The sequence below is a fragment of the Numenius arquata genome, chromosome 22 (genome assembly GCF_964106895.1).
Source record: "Numenius arquata chromosome 22, bNumArq3.hap1.1, whole genome shotgun sequence".
NCBI lineage: Eukaryota > Metazoa > Chordata > Aves > Charadriiformes > Scolopacidae > Numenius > Numenius arquata.
In genome coordinates this window covers 6,686,259-6,709,490 of record NC_133597.1, presented here as the reverse complement: position 1 = coordinate 6,709,490, position 23,232 = coordinate 6,686,259, and the positions used below count along the sequence as shown (strand labels likewise).

General features: G+C 49.1%; 1 protein-coding gene across 1 annotated transcript in view; it reads right to left on the bottom strand.

Annotated features, from left to right (window-relative positions):
* The window catches only part of ARHGAP32 (Rho GTPase activating protein 32), a 165,927-nt gene that overhangs the window by 4,666 nt on the left and 138,029 nt on the right, over positions 1-23,232 (bottom strand). Inside the window, exons 14-22 of the mRNA XM_074162520.1 lie at positions 15,881-15,983; positions 12,759-12,903; positions 11,990-12,072; positions 8,327-8,434; positions 6,953-7,098; positions 4,567-4,768; positions 2,733-2,878; positions 1,490-1,564; positions 59-913 (exon numbers count right to left, since the gene is read on the bottom strand). Of these exons, the coding sequence (XP_074018621.1) occupies positions 59-913; positions 1,490-1,564; positions 2,733-2,878; positions 4,567-4,768; positions 6,953-7,098; positions 8,327-8,434; positions 11,990-12,072; positions 12,759-12,903; positions 15,881-15,983 (1,863 nt within the window). The remainder of the gene's footprint in view (positions 1-58; positions 914-1,489; positions 1,565-2,732; positions 2,879-4,566; positions 4,769-6,952; positions 7,099-8,326; positions 8,435-11,989; positions 12,073-12,758; positions 12,904-15,880; positions 15,984-23,232) is intronic.

Sequence of the window (23,232 nt, the reverse complement as noted above, 5' to 3'; positions counted from 1 at the left end):
TTGTGAGAGCAGGTCCCCTCTGGAACTTAAAGAAAGAATGGAGGAAAATGCACTGTACCTGGCTGTGTGTGTCCAGTGGGTACAGTCTTATTCTGACTGCTTGACATTGGTCTCTCCCCTTCTTCTGGCAACTCTGGCTTGCCAGCGGCCACTAGCTGGGCCTGCTGTAGCTCTTGGTGGGCTCCTTCCCCTGCTCCTGTGTCACTGCTTTTCAGGGGCAAGGACATCTGGGTTGGGGACCTGTTTGTGGTATCAGTGATGCCAATCCCTTTGCTCCAGCTGGAAGCAGAGGAGTTTCTGGATGTGATGGGGGCTCCTCCCATGGCTTCTGAGACGCGGCTGGGCAGCGCGAAGGAGACGGGTTCCGATGTAGTCAGCGGCGGAGATTTGATGGGCTTTCGCCCCAGTTTGGGGGAGAAGGCAAGGGGTTTGCAGGCTTTCTCTTCCGTGGGGCTCAGGTCCAGCGTAAAGAAGGGACTCATCTTCTCTTGGAAAGGGGAGACTGGCTCAGAGCTTGTGGCACTGCCTGGTGTCTGGGACTGGCTGCCTGATTCTAAATCCTTCTTTAGAAGGCTCGGCTTCTCCTGGTTTATGCCAGCGGACTCCAGCAGGGAGGTGCTGCTCTCCAGGCACTCGGACTCCGTCTGGGGTGGGCTGCACTGGAAAGACATGGGGTCAAAGTCCAGGCTGGCGACTCCGATGTCGGGGGGGCTCAGGTCGACGTCTTCGGCAGATCGAGGAGAAATCAGGGCGGGAACGTGGATGAGCCCCTCGTCCCCGTCACTGTCGTCGTGGGGAAGGTTGTCGTAAGAATTGCAGCGATTCATGTTTCCTAAGAGCTCTCCGTTGAAGGACGCAGACAGGGCATCGCTGCTGGACCTGGGTCTTCTGGGTCGGAACAGTTTGGATTCGCCTAGGAACGAGTAGAGACACATGGATTAGTGTCAAGATCTTACTGTCCAGGAGGTGATGGTTTGGTCTTGTTTTAAAGGCAGGTGATGTGCAAGACACTCACCTGGTGAACGCTAAACACAAAAGTAACGTAGTTAGCAGTGACTGTTAATTACGTTTGCTCAAACTCTTTTACAGCAGTTGTCGGGTCCGATCGAGTCTGAAACCAAGCTGCGTGCAAAAGCAGAACTAATTTAAGTGTGCTCTAGACCTAAGGCTTTCTCAGAAAGCGTCTTCCTTCCCGACACTGTCTTTCCCACCTCAGAATAGAACGGAGGGAGGGCAAGGAATGAATGTGCTGGCTATAAATAAGCAAGAGGTTTGCTTTTTTTACCTTAGAAGGAAAACAAAGACCCGAAGAGCACTGCTCTGTGACACCTGTCTGTGCTGGGCAGCGGTAAGCTGCTTCGTTAATTAGCAAGCCCAGCTTTTACTGGAGGGGTGGAAAATCAGCTCTGTGGAGTATCTGTGGTCAGTAACGTCAAACTGCCTTTTTTAATCCCTACACATGAGAAGAGCAGGTACAGTTTTGTCTTACCATCAACCGCGTGCAGAGAAGTAAGCGATTCCTCGCTTTTAGCGGAGCGAAGGGTCCCGCTGTCTCCTCGTCCACCTACGGGAATGCAACCGAGACAGTGAGAAGCTCAATTATAAAAGCCGTTTATATTTGGCGACGTAACAGCGGCAGGAAAAAACAAATGGGTTTCTAGCAGCAGCGCCGCTGTCCTGAGAGTAACGGTCATGCTTTTTTGCTTTGAAGATGGGTTTTTTTTGGTTTTGCTTTTACTCCAAAGCCCTTAAAGAAAACCTTTATCCTGTTCCCCCGTTAATGTGCTTTGCTGTCTGAGATGGAGCCCCATTTGCAGGGGAGACCGGCCCGAAGAGGTCCCTTCCATCACCAGTTCTGTGCTGCGGGGCAAGAGGCAATTACAGGAGAGAGAATCCATTTTTGATACTCATTTTACAGACGGAGGAACAGTAACCTACCAAACCAGTAACTGCTGCAGAGGCCAGGCTGGGAAACAACTCCCCACATCACCCCACTACAGACTGTCTGGATGTTCCTGTGACAATTGGTTTGGTCCTGCCAAACCCCTTAAAAATGGGGAAGGAAGTAAAATTTACTTGTTTTACGAGCGCTAAACAAGTACAACTTCAGTGCTCCAAGGAGACAGTCTTAAAGGACACTCGTATGATATGTTTATTAGATTGAAGACTGTGAGAGTTATAATTAGAAAATGGCACCACGGAGAAGATGGGATAAAGGTCCTCACTGGTCCATGTTTAGGGATTCGTGTTGGGTTTTACCGCTGTCGTGGTTTAGGCTATTTTTGCTATTTTTAAATTAGGAAAGAGACAGTAAAACTATATATGGAAAGGGCTGAAAATTCAGAGTCTACGTACATTGGATGCGGCTACAAAAGGCTGTTGGATGCTTCGTCTAGTTACACTGGTCTAGCTTTTGGGGTGAATGTCTTTACCTAGTCTAATTGTCTTCTGAGAGCAGCAAAGGGAGCCAGAACTGTATCTTATTTCATAATAAGAGCATCAGAAGGAACTACTCTGAGATTTGTTATAGGCCCATATATTGTCTTTCAAAATCTACTCTGAGAAGCGCGCTGGAGGCGTGTGCTCCACCAGGCTGGGCTCTTGAGCCAATGCGAGATCCAATGAAGGTGTTATGCGTGGCTTGAACGCTAGAAGGAGATGGAAGCACGCTGTGAACACGAGCTCTGCTTTGCTGAAACCGCGGGTTTCGGGAGCTGGATTTGCACCCTCACCTGCCAGGGCTATGGCTTTCATTTCTGAGGGCTCGCTGGGGTTGCGCTGCAGTTTGCGCTTGGACACGGACGACGATTTTCCCAGGTTGAAGAAGGAACGCCAACTGCCAACCGGTGATTTCTTCATCTTGCTGGGCGGTCTCTTCCTGGAGTGAGAAAATAGAGCAAGTTATTGCAGTTAGTTCCTGCTACTGGTTATTAGCAGCACTATCTGGTTCCTGCTGAAACAAAGCTTAGAAATTCGATGTCTTTTAAATAGCTGAGGATGTTTTCGCTGAATTTCACTGAATTTTTAGAGTTGGAAGGGACCATAGAGATCATCTAGTCCAACTCCCCTGCCAAAGCAGGATTGCCCAGAGCATGTCAGAGCATGTTACTCAGGACTGCATCCAGGCGGGTCTTGAAAATCTCCAGAGAAGGGGACTCCACACCCTCCCTGGGCAGCCTGTTCCAGGGCTCTGCCACCCTCACCGTGAAGAGGTTTTTTCTCATATTTGAATGGAACTTCCCGTGTTCCAGCTTGTGCCCGTTGCCCCTCGTCCTGTCACTGGGAACCACTGAAAAGAGTCTGGCTCTTCCTTCAACCCACCCTTTAGGTACTTATAAGCATTGATAAGGTCTCCCCTCAGCCTTCTCTTCTCCAGGCTAAAGAGTCCCAGCTCTCTCAGCCTTTCTTCATAAGGGAGATGCTCCAATCCTTGAATCATCTTCGTTGCCCTTTACTGGACTCTCTCCAGAAGTTCCCTGTCTCTCTTGAATTGGGGAGCCCAGAACTGGATGCACTATTCCAGTTGTGGCCTCACCAGTGCAGAGCAGAGGGGGAGAATGACTTCCCTCGACCTCCTGGCCACACTCTTTCCTACACAGCCCAGGATTCGGTTGGCCTTCCTGGCCACAAGAGCACACTGCTTGCTCATTGTCATTTTGCTGTCTACCAGGACTCCCAGATCTTTTTCTTCAGAACTTGTCTCCAGCAGGTCCACGCCTAACCTGTATTGGTGCCTGACATTCTTCTTCCCCGGGTGCAGGACCCTACACTTTTCCCTGTTGAACCTCATGAAGTTCTTCCTTGCCCAGCTCTCCAGCCTGTCCAGGTCACGCTGGATGGCGGCACAGCCCTCCGGGGTGTCAGCCAGCCCTCCCAGTTTGGTGTCATCAGCAAACTTGCTAAGGATACACTCTGTCCCCTCGTCCAGGTCACCGATTTCATTCTCATAGCTCAGCCCTAAAGTCTTGCTGGGTAAATTTGGCCAAACTATGCAAAGTGGGTGCAGGTGAGCGAAGGCTCCGTACTTGTACAGCAGCTTGGGGATGGCTTTTATTTAGCTGACAGATGCTCCAGTTCTCTGAGGAACCGTAGAGCCATAAAAGGTATTCAAAAGCATCTCTCACTCATGCTGTAAAATCACACTCGCCTCCTCCCACTGCCTTATTTAATTTCTAGTGTCGTCGAGTCTGTCCAACTGCTCCACTTTGAGAGGAATCTGGATTGGTTACAGGCAATTAATTAGTCCTGAAATCTGGAAAACCCCAATGTTTCCAGGTGTTCGCCCTGTTTACATTTCTGTGTGCGTGACTAGTACAGGCAGCTCTGTGCATCACACACAACACGGCTTTATGCATTAAATGGCAGCCCTGCTAAGGAGGAGGGAGCAGCACAGAAGCTGCAGGGCGAAACCAAGCCCACCACACAATTGCTGACAGCCGAATCCTCAGAATCCAAAGCAGGTGGAAAAATGGCAACAATGCTTTATGTATGACTGGTGTAAGTCAGTATGGGCAAGTTTTTCCAACCCCAGTTATGACAGATGCTGGAAAGGAAACCGGTCCCTACCTTTCGGATGGGAAGTCTATGACGGTGTGGAATTTCCCCTGTAAAGCTGCAGGGCCTTCTCCCACTTCGATGTACTTGCTGTCTGCCACGATGGGGGAGTTGATCTGGGCTTGGGTCCGCGCCTGCGCCTCCTCCAGCGTCAGCAGCTTTGTGGAAGGCGAGGACACCAGCAGGGACTTGGGCCGCGATAACGAGCTGTGCCCTGGGAGGGAAAACCACAGGCAACGGGGAGAATGAGAAACCAGCAGCGCAGAGATCTGAGCTCTGGGTCTGTGTGTTTAGGGAGGTGCCGTGTTTTTCTAAACCTTTGTTACCCCAGCCACTGAGAGATGTGGCTAAAAATCACCATTTTGTCAGAGGAATGTTTACAGCAAAAAAAATCCTCAATTATGAGAGCAGCTTAGCGTGGTTTAAAAACAAAAAAAAAAAGAGAGAGGGAAGCAGGTAGGTTGAAACCTTCACTGAAATACTTTAGTTTCATCTATATGCAAAACTCTGTTAAGGAAGTGATGGTTTTTCTTCTTACAAAGCTTGGTTTCAGTCATTCCCAGGTTCTACCTTCTCAGTACAACAGGAAATGCTGTGTGTGACCGAAGTCACTACAAACTCAGGTGCAGATGGACACAGCAAACAGAATTTAGCTGCGTGTCTCGCCCTGCACCTTTTAACGGCTTGTGCTTGTTTTTTGGAGATGAACATGTAAGTTTTTGTAGAAGGCCAGCCTGCTGCTGGGCTCTGCTAAGCCAGTTTGCAGGGTAGAAGCCGCTACAGAGGGGCACGAGGAGCCTGTTGTAAGAGCAACTGTCTCTTGTTCGCCCTTGCTTACAGTGCAAGTATTTCTGTGGTTATTCTCGCACAAGTTAAGGGCTGTCATCACATCAACATCCTGGCTGGTTCCATTCCTACTCCCCCTCCAGCATCACAGCACAGTCTCGTGCGTGCTTGTCAGCAGTAAATGCTGTCCCAGGTGAAGTCTGGGTTCCAGCCTCCCCTGGAATGGCTTAAAGAGGCGTGGGAATACCACGTGCACCTTGGGAATACCACCTCCACCTCTTACCGGGGGTATGGGCGAGAAGCAGTGCTCAAAACCAGAAGCTCCTGGAAGCCCTGAAGAAGATGCTGCCTTGCTGGAGCTCAGAACTCCTGCGCTTGGCTGTGAAATAGCCCGACCCTTCTCCCTGCCAGTTTTGTGTCAAAGCACACTGAATGTGAATGACCAAGTCATTAAACAATTAGCTGAATTTACATGGTCCATTCTAAGCCTGGATAATCATTTGGCTCGGATTCTGAGAGCCCAGCCTGCTCTGGGCTGTTACTGCTCAGCCAAGCTCACCTCTGGTCCTACTGACTTCAGACTGCCTTCCAGCAGGAACAAAAGCTGGGCTCGGAGCAGCTCTGCTCTCCCAAGCAGAGGCAGGGCTTGTTTAGAAGTGGGGAGCAGCAAATATACTGGAAATGCAGCCATCTGTGCCCCAGAGGTGATGGAAACTGCACTGACTGCACACACTTCATAGGAGGGGAAGGTTATCAAGGCAGATGGTGCACACCTAATGCTGCTTAGGAGTAAGAATAGCTTGTGGTGTCCACGTTTGTTGATCTAATGTACAGAATAAACCACCTTCCTGCTGCAGCTCCGCTCGGTTTCAACGGAACAGGCATAGGTACGGTCACACGTATGGTCTTAGCAGTTACTCAAGGGAATGTGTAGGTTCCAGAGCTGAACGATGTCTCAAGTGCTCCAGGGTTGGGCACAAACATGTCACAGTTCATTCTTCATCCTAAAGCCACAAACCAGCCGAGAAGGGCCAGTGCAGACTGAGCCCTGGGGCTGGAGGGCCCTGCTCCCCATACGGACTGCGGGGAAGAAATAACCAGGACAGCAGATGTCACAATGTTCCCTGTTAAGAGCAAGACTCAGTTTCTTAGTGTCACCATTGCTGAGTACAGAGAGCTGTCATGAAATCAGTCCATTTCTATTTATGCTGAGGTGCTGATGAGGTGCTGATGAGGGCAGACACGGCAGGATGGCTCAAATGGATGCACAGGCAGGAGCATCGGTGATGGTGGCTTTAAGAAGAAGGGGATGGAGCAGGGGGGACAAAGATTTAAGAGACTCCTTACAATTTCTTGGTGCTAAGGCACAAAAGTAGCAGTCAAACATTAAGGTGTGCACTTCTGTAGAGCATCCTTGGCTTCTAAGAAAGGTATTTGACAGCAATTTCTAAAACCAGGCTATAGTTTCTCAGTTTTAACATCATAACCTTGAAAATCCATCCTGTAAGTTACAGTAAACACATATTTTAAATGCCCTGGGGAAGGCTCAGATACCCACTAAGTGTCTGGTGCCTTTTTAGATGAAGGTATAGCCAGTGGAGAAGACACGCACCTGCTCCATCGCGTATGACCGAGCTGAGTTTGGAGCTGAAGAGCACGTCCACGTGGTTCAAGATGAATTCCACGACCACCGACTGGATGCGCACCTCCATGAAGGCGGCTGTGCCGCTGAAACAGGCGGACTCGATCTGCTTCGATCTGAGGAAAAGGCAGATTAGATGAGATGGGAAGAGCCAGAAGATGACGGGAAGACGTGCTCCTGTAGGGTAAGGCTTCGGCAGGTGTGGAGCTCTTGTGCCCGGCTGCTCAGGAAATAAGACTTTAGGGCAATTAAGAGATTAAATCTCATCAAAGCATTATGCAAATGAGCATACTGACTAGTGATTTATTTACATCCAGGTTTTGGGTTCAGGCTCGAGTCTTACTGAAAGAGGAACGCTGGGTCTAGAGGGAGAAGGAGCACGTGGCAGGTCTGGATTGAGGTAAATTAATTGCGTACACGAAGTGGGGGGGGGCTTTTTGCTAACTGAGAACGGCAGCAGTTTAAAGCAGTGGCCTCTTACAAAACTCAGTGGCCTTCTACCTGATTTCCCCTGGAGCAGGGAACGGCTCCAACTGACCCTGCTCAGCAAGTTCCCCGAGAGCCACAACAGCGAACTCAAACCAGAGATGGTTCGACTCTTTGTGGGTGAAACGCCAGGAAGGAGAAAAGAGCTTACCCTCACCAGCTGCACACAGCGGGGCCTGTGACGCGCATTTCTCAGGTCGGTAACAAAAACAGTCCAGAAACCAATACAACCCAGGCCAGCGTGATTTTTTTTTTTTTTTTTTCTTTTGAAGCAGAAATTTAAAATGACACCACTGATTTTAAACTACCCTATTAGGCACATTCAAAACAAATTTTAGGGGACAGATTTACCCAAGATCATACCCATAAGGTTGAATTTTTGCAGCCAAAAGCTTTCAAATTAGACTCTAGAGCCTTATGCAATGGGCAATTGGTGATGCCACTGCACAAAGTCTCCTGGATGATCAAGGACACGCTGGTCTCATCTAACCAGGTGAAGGGGAAATGATCATCTAGAGAAGAGGGGTGGGGGAGAATCAATCCTTCAATCCTGAACTGCAGTCAGCGGAACAGCGTTGTGGTGAGACACAATAATAGCGGGGTGTCCCTTCTGGGTGTTCCCACAGGTAACGGGGGGGGCTGTCTCACATCATTAGCGCGGGAGGACTCAAGCCCCTGCTCAGACTGACTTCCCCTTAGAAATTTTACAGGAGGAGGAGAGCATGATGGATGGAAGATCTTTCTCAACTGCTGAACGTTTTATGATTTTCTGGAGAACAGGTATCTGCCTGCTTTTAATAAATATAAAAACTTATCTTGTATTGAAACGGGGGTAAAAGAAAAAAAAAAAAGGAGTACCTTAGGAGGTTTGGAGCCCAGACGATTGCTAAGTTCTTGGTGTGCATATTTGTGATGGAGCAGTAATCAGCGAGACGAGCTAAGTGTCTCATTAGGAACTCCAGTGTCCTGGAAAACAGGAGACAGGCAAATGTTCAGCACCAATGAGCAAAGCCGTGCTGTGATTTACACAACAAACCCCGGTTCATTATTTCCTTTCCGTTTGACAGCTCAGAGCAAGAAATGTTGAACTATGTACCCCAAGACCGATAGTAAAGTTGCCTTTAGCAAATAATTACACGGGGTGGGGCGAGGGGAGTCTCTCCTGATGACGAGGCGGCCAAAGCCTCTGCTCTCAGCAAAGGGCCAGGGGATGGGAACGTCTCGGTGCCACCAGCACAGCGGGATCAGAGCCCCTGGAAATTCATCACTTGGCTGCATTACTGTGACGCTGTGCAAAGAAACCCCCCCCTTGGACTTCAGTGCTGGGGAGATGGCGGGGGAAGGATGGGGAATGTTAAATTTGGGTAAGGGGGGAGTATTTATTTAGACAGCAAACCACCAAATTGTATCTGAGTTCTACTTAAGAAATTACCAGCTACAGGTTTCTTACATGTATATAAGGCAGACACAAGGTTAAACTTCAGAGGCTTTTGTTCACATAAAAAACATTTTTAATGTATTATACTATTATATATAAAAATATAATAATATTAATATAAAAGTATTTTTTCATATTAAACATTACTGCCACCCATGAGGAGGAGGGAGCACAAGGTGTAATGAAAATGCTGCTCTGTCCTCCCGGGTGCTGTTGCTTGGCAGCAGCCCCGGCTCTGTCTCACTGTGTATTTTGAGGGGGGAGTGTATTTTGAGCACCCCCAAAGCGGGGTGCTTTTGGGGATCAAAATTCCACAACTGCACAAGGCTCAGGCCGTGAAGATGGATGAAGATGGATGGTTCTGGCTGGAAACAAAAGGGGCCACCTCCAGCACCCTGCCCCTTACCTGCATGGAACTTCTCATCACGGAATAGCAGAAAAATAAAGTGGCTTTTTCCCTTTTCCAAGCAAACCTCGGCCAAGGAGAGCTGCAGCCCCGGCCAGCGATGGCATTTCCATCGGTGTTATCTCCCACGCCCCCCTCTGGTCTAGGACTAAGTCCCACATCGGTGTCACAGCATCCAAGTTACACAAACCCCATAAGATAAAAGTCGTTTTAGGGACAAGGTGGAATGCACCAGAGAAAAACTGAGGAAGGAGAGAGTTTATTTTTGAAAAGGTCCTCTGCAAGGCCCTGCCCCCTTATTTAACATAAATAAAATATTACAATTAGTTAATGCAAAGTACCAGCTATTATGCTAATTTGTTAATGTTATTTAAACAGCAAGTAGCACACATTTATAGCTTGAATCACATTAGTTAACCATTATAATTAGCTACAGCTAATGATCATATAATAAGTTATTGATATTCACATAACATTATGAGTTATTTACACCCCTCAGATACATCATTGCAATGTCTAGCTAATCACCATACATTATGATAATTAAAATTTAAATATTTATTCGTTATCAGTATTATAAATAGTTATCAGTATCCAAATACCTATCTTCATGGGTTACAACTGGCCATCTGTACCATGCAGGGCACAGAAACATACCTGGTTCTGCAAATTAACAGACAATAATAATATTACAATAATAAATTAATATGCCAATTGCTGATTATCATAAAGTATTACAACTAGCTATCATTAGCCAATTACCTCTCTCCAGACACCATAAACAGGCGTCTAACCCACTCGGGATACAGCATCGCAACTGGTCCAGCTAATTACAATAGGTATTGATATTTAAATAACTTTCAACATATTTTGTAATTAGCCATTTATACCAATTACAATACATAATTGGTGAAGACCAGTTACCGTACATCATTACAATAATTAGTTATTAATACTCTTTAAAGAATCATTAGCGCACAGCATTATATTTAGTTATTAATACCACTCACCATACTTTTTTTGTCTTTTATAGATGCCTTTTCACCGTCCCCTGCCATAATTTTTAATATTAAAGACCCCCTGACATGTCATTATACTTAGTCACGACTCATCACCATATATCACAAATCAGTTATTAATACTAATTAGTTTGACTAATTATTCTAACCAGCTGGTGATTTTCAAACACCATATTATAATGAGTTACTCCACTAGAATAGAATGTTAGAATTTGCTCGTTACTATAGTGCTGGGGTGGGGGGGTAGGAACTGGAGACAACATACACGTGACCAAACGACACTGAAGGCCTGAAGCAATTTTTTTGGGGCTACATTTCACTTTTTAAAATGGTGACTCCTAGAGCTGGCGCTAGGTATTGTGACACCCACAATAAAACTACTTCCTTGGTGACATCGGCCACTTCTGCCCTCGCAGGCTCGTATCTGCCTCCTGCCTGTAGCGTCCAAGGAAGTCAAATACGACTCTGCAGGAGGATAATGGAGTTAAATCCAGCTGGCGGCCGGTCACAGGTGGTGTCCCCCAGGGCTCAGTGTTGGGACCATTTCTGTTTAACATCTTCATTGACGATCTTGATAATGACATAGAGTGTATCATCTCTAAGTTCGCAGATGACACCAAGTTAAGCAGGAGTGTTGACCTGCACAAGGACAGGGAGGCTCTACAGAGAGACCTAGATAGGCTGGATCCATGGGCCAACATTAATGGTATGAGCTTCAACAAGGGCAAGTGCCAGGTCCTGCGCTTGGGCCACACCAACCCCATGCTGGGGTACAGGCTGGGGGAAGTGTGGCTGGAGCTGCCTGGTGGAAAAGGACCTGGGGCTTCTAATTGACAAGCGGCTGAAGATGAGCCGGCAGTGTGCCCAGGTGGCCAAGGAAGCCAACGGCATCCTGGCTTGTATTAGAAATAGCGTGACCAGCAGAAGTAGGGAGGTGATTGTCCCCCTGTACTCAGCACTGGTGAGGCCACACCTGGAGTATCGTGTCCAGGTTTAGGGCACCTCAATCCAAGAGAGATATCGAGGTGCTGGAGCGAGTGCAGAGGAGGGCAACGGAGCTGGTGAAGGGCCTGGAGAATAAATCTTATGAAGAGCGGTTGAAGGAGCTGGGACTGTTTAGTTTGAGGAAGAGGAGGCTGAGGGGTGACCTCATCACTCTCTACAACTACTTGAAAGGACACTGTAGAGAGGGTGGTGCTGGTCTCTTCTCACAAGCAAATAGCGATAGAACAAGAGGGAATGGATTCAAGCTGCACCAGGGTAGGTTTAGGCTGGATATTAGGAAGAAATTCTTCATAATGAGAGTGCTCAGACACTGGAACGGGCTGCCCAGGGAGGGGGTTGAGTCACCATCCCTGGATGAGTTTAAGAGCCGTTGAGATGTGGTGTTGGGGGATATGGTGTAGGGGAGAACTTTGTAGAGTAGGGTAGATGGTTGGACTCGATGATCCCAAGGGTCTTTTCCAAACTAGATGATTCTATGATTCTATAGTGTCTGTCTGGTAATGAGCTAATTAAAATATAAATCAACTTTATAAATAAACCATTTCACTATCCAAAGGCACAGTGTGGTTATCCTGGGAGGCGACACTGGAATTGCCTCGTTTCCCTCCCGAAATGCCAGCAATGAGGAAACCCCGGCGCGAGGCTGCACTGACCTGTAGTGAGGGGGGGGCAGCTGCTGGATCACATCGTGGATTTTAACCAGCCGCTCCTCATCCGTAGCTGCGGAAACAGCATCCTGGAACGAGGCAGGAAGGATTTAGCTGCAAATAAGACCAGATCCCTGCCCCAGCACCCTGACCCACGTGGCCAAAGTACTCTTCTTCCGTAGGGAGGTGGATTTTGTCACTCTTCTCTACCTTCAGAGAGGCATCTGGCTCTTGGGGACACAGACACATGGATAATGTGACAAAGGCCACATATATCCAGATTTGGGCCACTTTATAGCTTAATTGTACAGTGAATTCCTTACGGAGGGTGTTCAGCTCCAAGTAGCAGCTGCTTCTAATCCCACTCCTGCTCGAGAAATCATTGGGGAATGGTGAATGACAGGGGAATTCTGGCAAAGCCTTGTTAGTGTCCCCAGAACCTTCTACTGGGGCCCAGAAGTGGAATCGGTATGGTGTGGCCTGGGGGACAAAGGCAGCTGGGAGTGGTTTGGAACATCTCCAGAGAAGGAGACCCCACCACCGCTCCAGGAACGTGGTGTGCAGGGAGCTCGTGTCGTGGGCTGGTAATTTTGGAGATACACACTTGTGATCTCTTTAAAAAAACCCAACTTGTGCAGAATTAAGACAAAAAAAGGAGCGTGGAAGACAAGTTCAGAAGCTGCCGGTTCCTTTTCAGTATTTCTCTGTTCTACCTGCGTAGATGAAGCCATGGTCATGCTGAAGTGGGAAGAGAGAGGCGTTGCCTCGTACTTACGGAGAACTTCTCGTAGAGCTGGTAGGTCAGCAGAGGGTTCGGGAGCTCACGGAAGTAGAGTTTGCAGAGGGAGCCCACGCAGTGAATGTCCTGGATGTAAATATCCTTTGTCAAGTCAGGAATCTGCTCGGAGTCAAACTCGTGGCTGGAAATGAGAACAGAAAAAAAATGGGCAAAGGAGTTGGGAAAGAGGGGATGAAAATAAAACCCAAAACAAATTACAGTTGAGAAAAGCAAGGGCTTCCTGATTTACAGGAAAAAAATAAACACTTAGTCACCAAAGCCACACGACCCATGGCTGTGGTGCTGCTAGACTGGATTTTTCCAAAATGAGACTTTTTTTTTTTTTTAAAAAAAGGCATTTTCAGTTAGTTTTACAACTGATGGCTGGTCTGCAGTGCCTTCTGCTGCAAGAGGGCCTTTCACAAAGCCTCCAGAGAATGCCTTCCAAGACCGTGGAGACAATCAGAAGATTTACCTCCCAAGGGCTGCCCGGAGGAGCAGGTTGGAATTAGAGCTGCTGTTCCTTTGCATTTCAAAGCCCGAGAAATGGAAGCGATAAAGCAGTGCCATGGAAACCGGAGTGTGCAGAAATTCCTTGGGGAGAAACGGGTGAGCTGAGCAGCCCCTGCTCCGGGGTGAAGAGAGCCAGGAACCACATGAAGAAAAGCCCTGAGCATTCCCCTTGGTTTTCAGAGAGCGAGAAAAACCAAAATCACAAACATTTATGAAAGAAAAGCTGAGCTCAGAGGGCCGAGGGCTGGCTCGCCGCTAGGCTGTGTGCACGGAAAGCGCTGGTTCAAATTAACAGGAGGGGTTTGCAGGGACCAGCACAGTGAGCCGGGCCACCGGGAGCTGCGGGAACACGGTGGCTCCGGCTGAAACTCCCTTTCCCTACAAGAGTCTCCAAGCTGTAAAACAAAACCGGCTGATTGTCGACGTGGGGAGCCATCCTGGCTGCACTACAGCCACAGCAACGTCGGGTGGCAACACCCCTGCCTTCTCCCCCTGTCCAGGCCAGGCAGTTTGTAACACCAAGATAAAACACGTCTTCAGCAGAGCCCAAACACTGAGCTGGGCTCTCTCTTGGACCCGTGTCCAAGGCACCCGGCGTATGGGGAACCTGCACACCCCTTACGGGACCAGGGAGGAGAGCCTTCCTCCCCCGGGACACTGCACCACGCTGGGGGGGAGGAGAAGAGGTCTCTGCTCCTTCAGACAAGAGGGTGAAGAGTCCACCCCAGCTCCTCATCCCAAAGACAGCACAGAAGAAGGAATGAAGGGCTCTGTTCTGCCCGACTGATGGACTCCCCGTCGCCACAATCCTCGGTGTTCAGTCCCACAGGAACGTTCTGACTCATCACTTAGTCATTGCTGGGCCAGAAACTTATCTCCTGTAGAGCCAAGTGCTGGAAAAGGGAGATCTCAGAAGGGAGATCAGGGGAGGACAATGACCTACCCCATGAAAATACACTCAGCCTGGGCTGAAATTCCCTGCCCGTGTCCTGCCCCACTCCATCCCTCCTGGTACCCCTGGGTACGTTCCTAGGAATAAATCACGCCGTGTCAGAGACCTCCCTGGAGCGAAGAAGGGGAAGCCCTGCTACCTTCAGCCTTTCTTCTCTCTGCACTGCCTGTTTCGAGAACTACACGTCATTTCTTTGGCTCCAATGGAAGATTTTGTTAGTAGAAGAATAAATACAACTTCAATTCTTCTAAAAGCCAGAGCCAGAATCCAGGGATGCACAAACCAACTCAGCACTGGCTCTGCTTTGCTGTTACTGCAAAGAGCCAACCTCTGTCCCGGAGTCAATCTCCCATGTGGAATAAAACCTCCACCTTTCTCTCCGACCAAAAAGCCCTTTAAATCCGGGGGATTCAATTCTTCTATGTGAAACTTAAGAACAGTTACTCATTTATAAGGATGCTGCAGCTCTAACTTTGAAAGAAGCCCTAATGATCTGTTTATGGAGCTCGAAACTACTCAATGCAACGTGTCCTACATTAATCAAACACTTAGGAAAATCCGTAGTCATTTAGATGAACAACAGGGACGCTGTCTCCAAGTTATGCCATGCACTCCCTTCCTTTTGTCTTTGGAGTATCTCCGAAAATTGAAAAATGGGCTGTCGCTTCATCCTCTGGACTGTACCAGGGAATTATGCCATTAAAGTTTCAGAAAACCATTTATTAAAGCACCTTTGGAAAACAATGAAGGAGAAAATGGTCTTGGCAACACAAAGGGAAAAAATGGACCAGGGCAGCGATTAGGAAGGCGGTCTGGTGCAAGTCAAGGTGGGGAATTAAAGGGATGTAACTGAAGCAAGGGCAAACATTTTATTCAGCCGAGACTGCTGTGGACAACAGCTACAATCGGAGCCTTTGGAGCCTGCGTATCAAAGCCTCGGAGTGGATTTTTAAATGGAACTTGCTGTGATGGGAAACAGGATTAAGCTGAACCAGAATAAGCCCGTCCATACAAGGGTTTGTGCAGTAACTGGACCGGCTCAAACGTGTCCATTGAGCTCGGGAATCACTGGTACAAAAAGGATATCCTTCATATGGAAAATCCCCCTCTGCTGCCTCTGGGAGGGCCTGGGATCAACGCTGGAATTAGTCACATCCCCCTAGGTTCTCTCAGGCCCTTCACAGCGGAAAAAACGCACAAGAAGCGATGGGAAGAAAAACAGCTTCACAAAAGGATCAAGACCATTCACTGTGATGGGACCAGCTCCTGCTGGGGGAGGACACACACCTCGCCCGTCCCTGCACAGCTCAGCACGGCAATCCCACCCACCGAGCCCGACGCAAGTGTTCTTTGCATGTTCCCAATTAATTGCTAATGTGCCAGGAGTCCGAAGAAGCAAGGAGAAAGACCAGCTGCTCCGAAGGGCTCCGGGAGCAAGAGGAAACGGGAATGAGATGTGACAGCTCAGTGACACCGTGATCCCAGAGCCTTCTGATACCCTCTCCAGAAAGAAAACCTCCTGCAAAGTGAAGTCCACCGAACAACCGGGTGTTGCTCCACACGGTGACAATCCTGGGGTGCCACCAGCGGGGCACAGAGCACCTCGGGAACCCGCGTGTCCCTCATCCGTCCCCAGCGAACGCAGGGCTCTTACCGCAGCTTCTGGATGTTGGAGGCAATCCCCGACAGACGGTATATCCCATCCACGATGCCGTGCTTCTCAATGAACTCCGTGCAGCTCTTGAGGACCTGGGGGACTGAAGAACAGTGGGGTTGGTTAATTAAGGATGTCATTACAGTCCTAGTTCAGGTTGTGGTCGTCAGATGCCATGAAATGAGCCCAGCTGGGCTGTTGCTTTAGTTCTTCCTTAGAGGTGAAAGCCTGTAAGAAATGTAACTTTAGGAGTTGGTGTGGAAACTGGTCAGAGGTGTTCTTTGCTTTAAACAAATGCCAGGATACAAACAGGCTCGAAAAAAAGTCAATTCTGGTCAAGCAGAGACAGCGCGGGTCCCATCACATCGCCCACAAGAACTCCACTGTTAAATTCCATTCCAGAAGAGCTATAAAATGAAGTAAATGCACTCTCTTTGGCCAAAGACCTCCTTTGTTTTCAAATCTATCCAGGATTAACCTACACTCCTTGGTTTAAGCAAATACAAACATTAAGGAGATGTTACTTTCTGCACCAAGGCCAGGAGAGATTTTACAACTGATAATTTCATCCCCGATGTCTACCGGAGCGTGAGTGGATTCAGAGAGCTACACAACACCCCGCACTCCCGGGAACTGCAGACAGACCGGGCTATGACAGGATGGAAAAAATAAGCCCAGAGGATATAATTAGGTGTCAAGTTAATATTCAAGCCGCTTCACCAACCGATTCCTTCCACTTGACTTCTCAGCCTCACGCAGCATCCGCTGCCAGAGCTCCCTGTCCGTCCCCGTGAGCTTAAGGAGCAAATTATTTATAAAGAGGAGTTACAACTGCCCCGGACACAGAAGGAAAATAAAGATTGAGCTCTTGTGAGCAACAGCAAATCTTCAGGGAAAACGCTCAGGTCCCGGTGGATTCCTCTGCGAACCATCGATGATGATGTAGGTTTATCCTTGCATTGGATGCCAGGTCTGACCAATTTGCCACGTGACACAGATTCCCAACAGGTCACGTGGCAAATCCCCTTATATCGAGCAGCAAATGCCATCTGCCAGTCAGTTCCCAGCGCTGCTGATCCTGGATGCTCGGAGCTTTCCCCTCCCCAGCCCTTCACGGCTTTTTTTCTCCCCGCTTGCAGCAAACACTGGCCCAGCCAGAGAAAAGACTCGTTTTAAATGGTTCCCTAGAAATCAGCTGGTGCATCCTCGGCCTAAGGGCACGTCTGCTCCGCGCTGGAGAACAAAACCTGTGAATCCGTGTGGCACATCAGAACTGAATCAGAGAGACTCTGGGATCGCCCTACCGGGCATTTGCAGCATCTCTCCCTGTTTTCCAGAGCAAGGGGCTGGCTCTGGGACAGGCCGAGCCCACGTACATTAAGCGATGGCACAGAAAGAGCCTTGGAAACCAAGGGCTGCTTTTTGGGGAAGGAGAACCAGCAGCGGGGCTCAGCTTCTGCCCTGGAGGGGCGATGGAAATGTCAGCTGCGGGTAATGCAGCCAGGAGAAGCGCAGAGGGAAACCCCAGCATCTGCTCTGACGCTAAAGGGACCTCTGGCCGTGAGCTCGGGGCAGCTCCGGAATCAACCAGACACACGGTCAGGGTCTGAGCCAGGACGGACAACAGCTTCTCAGCACATCTGGAGGGCGCCGTGGTGAGACGGGCACCGGTCACCCCCAACACCCTAAGAAGAGAGCAAGCGGAACGGACACCCCACGTTCTAAATCATGGTTCAAAAATCAGTTTTGCAGGACAACACCCACCACTTAACACAAAAAGCTTCGACGTACCTTGAAAAAGGGCTTTTAAGGCTTTAAGTGGACAGGGAGGAGTTATATCATACTCAAAGAGTTGCCAAAAACAGCGCTAAAATATGTTCTGCGTTGCATTTGCACTGCAGTGACAAGTGAGACAAGTGAGACCCAGGTACAGACGGGGGCAGAAAAGCGGAGAGAAGAGACCAGCACCATCCGCTGGAGCGAAGGCAAAGGACGAGGCTTTAGGTGCTGCCACGGCGGCTTCCCTGCTTCCGAGAGAAAAGAGAGCGCCCAAGATCGCCAGACAGACTGGACTCACGCTCCTTCTGGTTTCACTGGGAACCGAGACCACACGTGAGAGACATCCACACCTCACCCCCCCCACCACCAGAGAAGGTGAGTGGTCACAGATCTCACCAGGCATTTCCTTCTGCCTGACGAGGAGAGTCACAAAGGTCTGGGTAAAGGAGCGTACCCGAGTTTTACAGCGGTGTGGCAAGATCTGCCTGCGCTTGGCTGCAAAATCCCAGGGACTCTAATGGTCCGTACTGGTCCATACATCTCAACAGTGGTCCCCTCGAAATTAGTAGCACCCATTGAAATAAATAAATAGCAACTATAAAAATAGAAAATAAACATAAATATAAAAATAAAATAGAAATACAAAAATGAAAATAGAAATGGAATATAAAAAGAAAATAAATATAAAAATGAAATAAATTAATAAAGAAAGAAATCAATTCCACGTTCCCTGCCTCGCTCCTGCCAGGGAGCCTGATGCCCTCACCATGGGGGGAGCCCCCACAACCCTCTCTCCTGTCCCCTCCCCGAGCACAGCCGGTACTGCCAAATCCAGAGGCTGTGTGTGCCGCAGGGAGCGAGCCCTGCACATCTCCAGGGCCGTGTCCACCTTGGTGGAGTCGCCATCCCTGGAGGTATTTAAGAAACGTGAAGCCGCGGCGCTTCAAGGCGTGCTCTAGTGCCCGAGAGTGTTGGTTGGTTTTTTGTGTGTGTGTATGGTTGGACTCCGTGATCTCAAAGGTCCCTTCCAACCATGAAGATTCTGTGATTCTGTCCTTCTGGGTGAACAACCAGGGGCCCGAGCGGTGTTTACGCAGCGGTGCAGCCGCGCAGGAACCTGTCGTGACAATGAGAACCGGGTCGAGGGAGAAGGTGAGGGATGCGGCACCAACAACGCGCTTCCTAAAGTACTTACTTGTCATCTTGGGCACCGTTAGGATAATTAATATACACTGAAAAAATTCTAGCAGGCTGCTTCTACGCATTTCCTAATCTGGTTACCAGGACGATCTGTTCTTTAAACTAAATATATCACGCCAGCACCATGGATATTTTGGGGGAATTCTGCATGGCTGGAGCAGTGACTGCAATTCAAGCAGGGCTATAATTATACTTGCGGACCCTGTGCTGGAACGGTGACTAGATTTTTCAACAAAGCTGACACCTGACAATTACAGGCGTGTTTAACCTCCCTCTCCCCTTTGAGTCCCAGCCCTTTAACTAAATATACAGTTATATAGATGCACGTATGGAGGGAACAGTGTCTATTACCAGCAGAATGAAATGCCAGGATGGCAGCTGAAACTACTTAATTTTGGGAATGTGATGTGTGCCACGGCCACCACCTACGGTGGCTTCTGACATCACGGTGTGACTCTTCTGGGTACCGCTCTCTGCCGCATAAATCCCTCCCCTGCTGCAGAGACGAACCTCTCACTGTTCACGTCCTGATTCCAGCCTCGAGATCCCGACCGATTACCAGATTTGAATCGGAAAGGTATCTCAGCGGGAAACTGATAGGGATTTCTTCTCATAGGATGTAGCAACACCTATGCTAAAATTCTATTAATGTTAATTAATTACTGTGGTTTCCTGCAATTATAACAACCAGACTTGGTTGGAATTAACAGCCAGAAAGGTCCCCCTGGCTCAATGCTCTGTCTCTGACGGCCACCACGAGCAGCCACTTCGGGAAGGTGCAGGAGGGAGCAAACAGGGGGTAACAGGCGGCAGATTCCTCCAGCCCCAACAACCCTCCGTGTTCATTGAACCCAGCACGGCCCGTTCCAGTCCCGCCTTCCCGGGCAAGTAACAGGAGTGGAGGAATTCTCACTTTGGGTTTGTTCCTATTCTGAGCAATAATTGTCTCCAGGCACCAAAACCCACTGTCAGGTGCTACATTCAAACACCAACCTCTCCATGAGGATCTCGACACCGCACACACACCTCTCCTTCCAAAATCCATCCCCTCCCTCATCCCCTCCTTCCCTCCGCTCTCAGACCACAGAGAATTCCAGGGAACAAAGCACAGAAGGCTGGAAACATGGATGCATCTAAAAGGACCCAGCACATTTCATCACCAGAGCAGCTACAGGGATTTCTTCAGCTCATTCCTGAGCATCTCTCAGCTGGTCTGAAAGGTTTATTGCATCTCCCAGGGCTCGTTAACCGGTTAATTCTTTGCCATTAACAGGAAGCAGAAGTTTTACGGTTTTCATTCTGAAGAACATTTTGATTCATCTTGAAATCAGGCACGTTTCCTTTCCTAGCATCTCGGGTTTATTTTTTTTTTCCTTTTTAATCTTTCGTAATGTTCCCTCCCTGGGCTTGGAGAGGCCTGTTTAATTTTTTTTTGTTTTTTATTTATTTTCTTAGTACGTTCTGGAATCAGAACTATTTGTTCAGGCTGGGGAACGGGGCCTCCCGTCAAGCTCCCCTCCAGCAGCACCGTTTTCACAATATTACAGCAAAAAGGCGAAGGGGCGGCACAAGCCGGGACTTTCGGCTGGTTAATGGCCCGTGGAATCCCAGCTGAATTCCACACACAGCGAACAAACGCGGGAAGCTGAACCTGGGAAAGCTGAACCTGGGAAAGTTAAACCTGGGAAAGTTAAACCTGGGAAAGTTAAACCTGGGAAAGTTAAACCTGCAGCTCAGTATGAAGAAGGAAAATGGAATAAACCGTCCCGAGCCCCACTCCGAACCACGCAACCAAAGGTGATAACCACGGCTGTTAAGGACACGGAATAGGAATAGGAACAGGAATAGGAATCGGACCTCGGTGAAGGAACACACCGGGGCTGGGTTTTGAGCCACAAGAATATAAATTGAGGGAATCAGCCCTAACTTTAGGTGGATGCCCCTCACCGTGAACTGCCCGGGCTGCCTTTAGCAGCAGTGAGGAAGGACGGGGACCTGCAGAGGACACCCCACCCCGGCGCGTTCGCATCATGGATGTGCCCCTTTCCCAAAGTTCCGTGCCCAGCTGAGGCTCTGACAACTTCCAGACATCCGAAATTGGCCAAATAAATCCTGTCTCCCTCGCCATATTAACACGTGGTTATGCAAGAACCCAAGGATGAATATCCTCACACAAAGAAATACAGTTTACCCTGATCATTCTTCCTATTTTTAGCTCCGTTTTGCAAAGAACCGCGCAAGTATTTTCTAAAACAACAGTAAAAAACCTGTAGTAATTCAGACTGGAACTTCTTCTAGGAGCCTCATTTCAAACTACTCATTTCTGAAACCCTCCACCTCATGTGAAAGTCACCCAGAAGGTGTAAACCCACACAGGACAGAGGGTACAGAGCTCCTTTTCAGGTCTGTACCTGCCACCAGCAACTCGCCTGCACCTCGCCTTTTGTAAGCACCATCCCCTGCGCGTTCAGAAAAACAAATCCCGGAACCACGGAATTGTCGGAGTTGGAAGGGACCTCTAGAGATCCCCTAGTCCAACTCCCCTGCCAAAGCAGGGTTGCCCAGAGCACATCACTCAGGACTGCATCCAGGAGGGGCTTGAAGATCTCCAGAGAAGGGGACTCCACCACCTCCCTGGGCAGCCTGTTCCAGGGCTCTGCCACCCTCACCAGAAAGAAGTTTCTCCTCATATTTGAATGGAACTTCCCATGTTCCAGCTTGTGCCCGTTGCCCCTCGTCCTGTCACTGGGAACCACTGAAAAGAGTCTGGCTCCATCCTCCCTCAACCCACCCTTTAGATACTTGTAAGCATTGATAAGGTCTCCCCTCAGCCTTCTCTTCTCCAGGCTAAAGAGCCCCAGCTCTCTCAGCCTTTCCTCATCAGGGAGATGCTCCAACCCTTCCATCATCTTCGTTGCCCTACGCTGGACTCTCTCCAGTAGTTCCCTGTCTCTCTTGAACTGGGGAGCCCAGAACTGGACGCACTATTCCAGTTGTGGCCTCACCAGTGCAGAGCAGAGGGGGAGAATGACCTCCCTCCACCTCCTGGCCACACTCTTCCCTACGCAGCCCAGGATCCCATCAGCCCTCTTGGCGACAAGGGGACATTGCTGGCTCATGGATAGTTTGCTATCCACCAGGACCCCCAGATCCTTCTCCTCTGAACTGCTTTCCAGCAGGTCCACCCCTAACCTATATCGGTGCCTGGCGTTCTTCCTCCCCAGGTGCAGGACCCTACACTTGTCCTTGTTGAACCTCATGAGGTTCTTCTCTGCCCAGCTCTCCAGGCAGTCCAGGTCACACTGGGTGGTGGCACAGCCCTCTGGAGTGTCATCCAGCCCTCCCAGTTTGGTATCATCAGCAAACTTGCTGAGGGTAAATTCCATCCCTTCATCCAGGTCATTGATGAATATGTTGAACAAGACTGGACCGAGTATTGACCCCTGGGGGACACCACTGGTTACAGGCCTCCAACTCGACCCTGCTCCATTAATCACGACCCTCTGAGTTCTGTCACACAGACAGCTCTCAATCCACCTCACTGCCCCCTCATCTAGCCCACACTTCCTCAGTTTCCTAATGAGAATGTTATGGGAGACAGAGTCAAAAGCCTTGCTGAAGTCAAGGCAGATGACATCTGCTGCTCTCCCCTCATCCAGCCATCCAGTTATAACGTCATAGAAGGCTATCAGATTGGTCAAGCACAATTTACCCTTGGTAAATCCATGTTGACCACTTCCCATAACTTCCTGTTCTTCAATGTGTTTGGAGTCAAAAAATTAAACTTTAAAAGACTTCTAAGGACTTTTGCTCACTCATAAATCTGTGTCCTCACATACGAGAGAAGCACAACCCCAAGCAAACAGCAAACTTCCTCCGAGACGCTCTCGTCCCCATTCCCAAGGGACCCACATGAAAATCATTTATGGTGCCGCTGAGTAAAGTCCGAGCCCGCTATCACAAGCTGCACTATTTCCTGGCAACACGCAAGGTTTTCATTTCAAGTGCGACTTTTGCACTTGGGAAAAGTGCACTAATGGCAGAGGGGCCATAAAGCAGGAGCTCGCCCGGGAGCCGATCCCGGCCTCTGGCATCCCACTCCGCTTCGTAAGACTGGACTTTTTTTTTTTACCCAGGAACTGTGTGAAAACCAAAGTGCAAAGTTCAAGCCTGAGAAACATAAATCCCGCTGCGTTGCATCAAGCCAGGAAGGGAGAAAACCGCGTCTGTCAGGTCCCGGGAGATGAGGAACACTCTCCGTGTTGTGGGAACGTCTGCACCGGGGAATTTTCACACTTGAAGAGCTCAAGTGGCACCGTCCTGACGTGGGTCCGACCCTGGAGCCTTTAGAACCTCCCAGGCTGGATCCACCT